General features: G+C 39.5%; 1 protein-coding gene across 2 annotated transcripts in view; it reads right to left on the reverse strand.

Moving 5' to 3' along the window:
• Positions 1–613: 613 nt before the first annotated feature.
• Positions 614–2594, reverse strand: part of LOC116678144 (guanylyl cyclase-activating protein 2) — a 5540-nt gene continuing 3559 nt past the window's right edge. Inside the window, exons 3-4 of one of the 2 annotated variants that reach the window (XM_032508197.1) lie at positions 1750–1846; positions 614–1642 (exon numbers count right to left, since the gene is read on the reverse strand). In XM_032508197.1, the coding sequence (XP_032364088.1) occupies positions 1521–1642; positions 1750–1846 (219 nt within the window). In that variant the 3' untranslated portion in view covers positions 614–1520. Of the gene's footprint in view, positions 1643–1744; positions 1847–2594 lie in introns of both variants that reach the window. The other variant, XM_032508196.1, reaches the window with a different exon arrangement.

Here is a 2594-nt window from a genome sequence, read left to right on the forward strand (position 1 = left end):
AACTTTGGACGTAGCCTTGCTTCCAGTCTCTATGCTAAGCTAAGCTAAACCTACTGTCTCCTGGCTGTGTATTTAGCATGACACGAGAGTGGTGTTGATCTCCTTATCTTACTGTCATCAAGAAAGTGAATAAGCTTTAATCCTCTAATGTAGAAGTGCTTCTTTATTACAAGGGCTTAATTGCAAGTCATTTAATCAAAAACAGACTTTTATTATTGCTGTCTTGTAGCAGGTGGGATTCTGAATGTTTAACGCAATATTACGCATTACAATTTGTTGAAAGCAAATTAAAAACCAATATCACGTAGTAGAAAATGAGCATTAGATGCGTTGTTGTTATGTTACTACAGTAGCCTACTGAGCAAATCGTCATGTAGAAAAACTGGAAACCATTTGACCAATGTATGGAAAAAATGAGACGTAGGGGAGCTTCTACTGAGGGATGATGCAAGACAGAATACCTGAAATTAAAATGAGAGGTGAACCCCAGAAAAGGCGCCAGACTCAAATAACTTTGAGAAGGAACTTGATTTGGTGGAACATGTGTACGTTCAACGGTTGTTTTAATCGTGCAACAGAAACTCAGATTGGACAAATAAATACACACGTAAATAAAAAGGGTTAAATAAATACAAACTGAATTGGTTAACAAGGGACAAGTGACACAAGGGCTGGGAAACAGGTTTTAAGATTATTGATGGTTTACGGCATAACTGTCATATTGAAATTTGTGAAATCCATGAAATTATCAACTTTTCTCATTTCAAACAATGACAGAAGATGGAAATCATTTCAAAAATGTTTTAGCTATTGACGTTTTTTTGATTGCTAACGTTAGCTCAAAACACCATTCAACTGACAGCCTTTGTTGTGTCTGATGCTAACTTGTAGCTAAGCTAGCAGTGAACCAACTTGGTTCAGTAGGTCCATCTTTACTGTGTTGACGTTACACAAGTCTCTCGTTAGCATCTTGCATGCTACTTGTCACAAAGTGACGCATGCGCGACTCATGTCTGCACTCGCCTGGCATCGGGCAGCGAGGTGTGGGGGGGCTGTCTCGGTTGACACGCCTCTTCAACATTGCGTGGAGGTCTGGGACGGTGCCCAAGGAGTGGCAGACCGGGCTGGTGGTTCCTCTCTTCAAAAAGGGGGACCAGAGGGTGGGTGCCAATAACAGGGGTATCAGACTTCTCAACCTCACTGGTAAAGTCTACTCCAAGGTGCTGGAAAGGGGGGTTCGGCCGATAGGCAAACCTCGGGTTGGAGAGGTTAAACAAAAGTTGTAATGTACTACTTGTGAGTGCAAAAAAAAATCAAAAAACATGAGACGGGAGAGGCTTTCTGAGATAACCCTGAATCTCAGACTCTTGGATAAAAAAGCCCGTTGCAGATTATATCCTTGGATGATCACACACCCGGTCCTGTATCAGCGTTTCTCCGACGGACTGAACACAGATGATTGATACTGTCCCTTAGCGTCCAATCATTTGTCATAAAAGCACACGCTGGACATCATGAAGTCAAGTTTTCTTCTCCCGACGTTCACGGAACCAATCAAAGGGCCCGACGTCCAGTTGGAGCTGTTCCATCACCCACGGGTCCTTTTCTGCCCCTTCGATAAATTCCTCCAAAGAAATTCGCCCTAATTCACAAGAGAAGGAAACACAGAAAGGACAATTTTAACAGCACAAGAAAACAGATGGAGGCTTTGTGTTGACAAACGTGAGCACGTTGTGATATATAACTTACTGTCGTTATTTTTGTCCACCAGTTCAAATATTCTGTCACAAATATCTTCGATGTTCCCTGCGTCAGGATCGTTGTGCTTCTTTATCTTGTTGATGATCTGAGCAGATGGACAAAAACAAGAAAAGTTGATTTAACTTCAATTGTTGAGAGAGCATCCAACGTTTATGGCAGCGTTGCACACTAAAGACATTTAAGACATTTAACAGAACCGTACTTTCCCTTTTTATGTATTTATGTTGTGTAATTTTCTTGCACTTCTCATTTTAAATTCTTATAGTAAGTTACCTCATTTAATTTTTTATTGTTTTATCATATTTACTGTATATTTTATTGTTCTGGCACATGCAACAAACGTTCCCGTAGCATGTACTTGTACATCTTGTACTGCAGGTTGGGTTATTTCACGGGAGAGTTCTCCATTTGGGTTTTTGTCTTTGCTGATGGGACATAACTGTATTTATAGTGGTGCGTGGGTTTGTTAGATTAGATTAGATTAGATTAGATTAGATTATACTTTATTCATCCCACAACGGGGAAATTTCGTTCTTACAGCAGCAGCATTTTCTTCAATAACAGCAAAAAAACAAAAACACACAAGAAAGCTTATGTTGTCAATCATATCAGAATTGCCTGTTAATGTTAAATAAATTGGCAACAACTCTGATAATCGGTTTGAGTCATTTCTTTAAGAAAAAAAGTAAAACTTCTGATTCTAGCTTCCTTAAAATGTGAATAGTTTCTTCTCTCCTCTGTCCCAGTACACTGATTTTTTTTGAGTTGTGGACAAAACAAGACATTTGAGGACGTTATCTTGGGCTTTGGAAAACATTGATCATCATTTTTCA

Source organism: Etheostoma spectabile, unplaced genomic scaffold (genome assembly GCF_008692095.1).
Source record: "Etheostoma spectabile isolate EspeVRDwgs_2016 unplaced genomic scaffold, UIUC_Espe_1.0 scaffold00006502, whole genome shotgun sequence".
Lineage (NCBI taxonomy): Eukaryota > Metazoa > Chordata > Actinopteri > Perciformes > Percidae > Etheostoma > Etheostoma spectabile.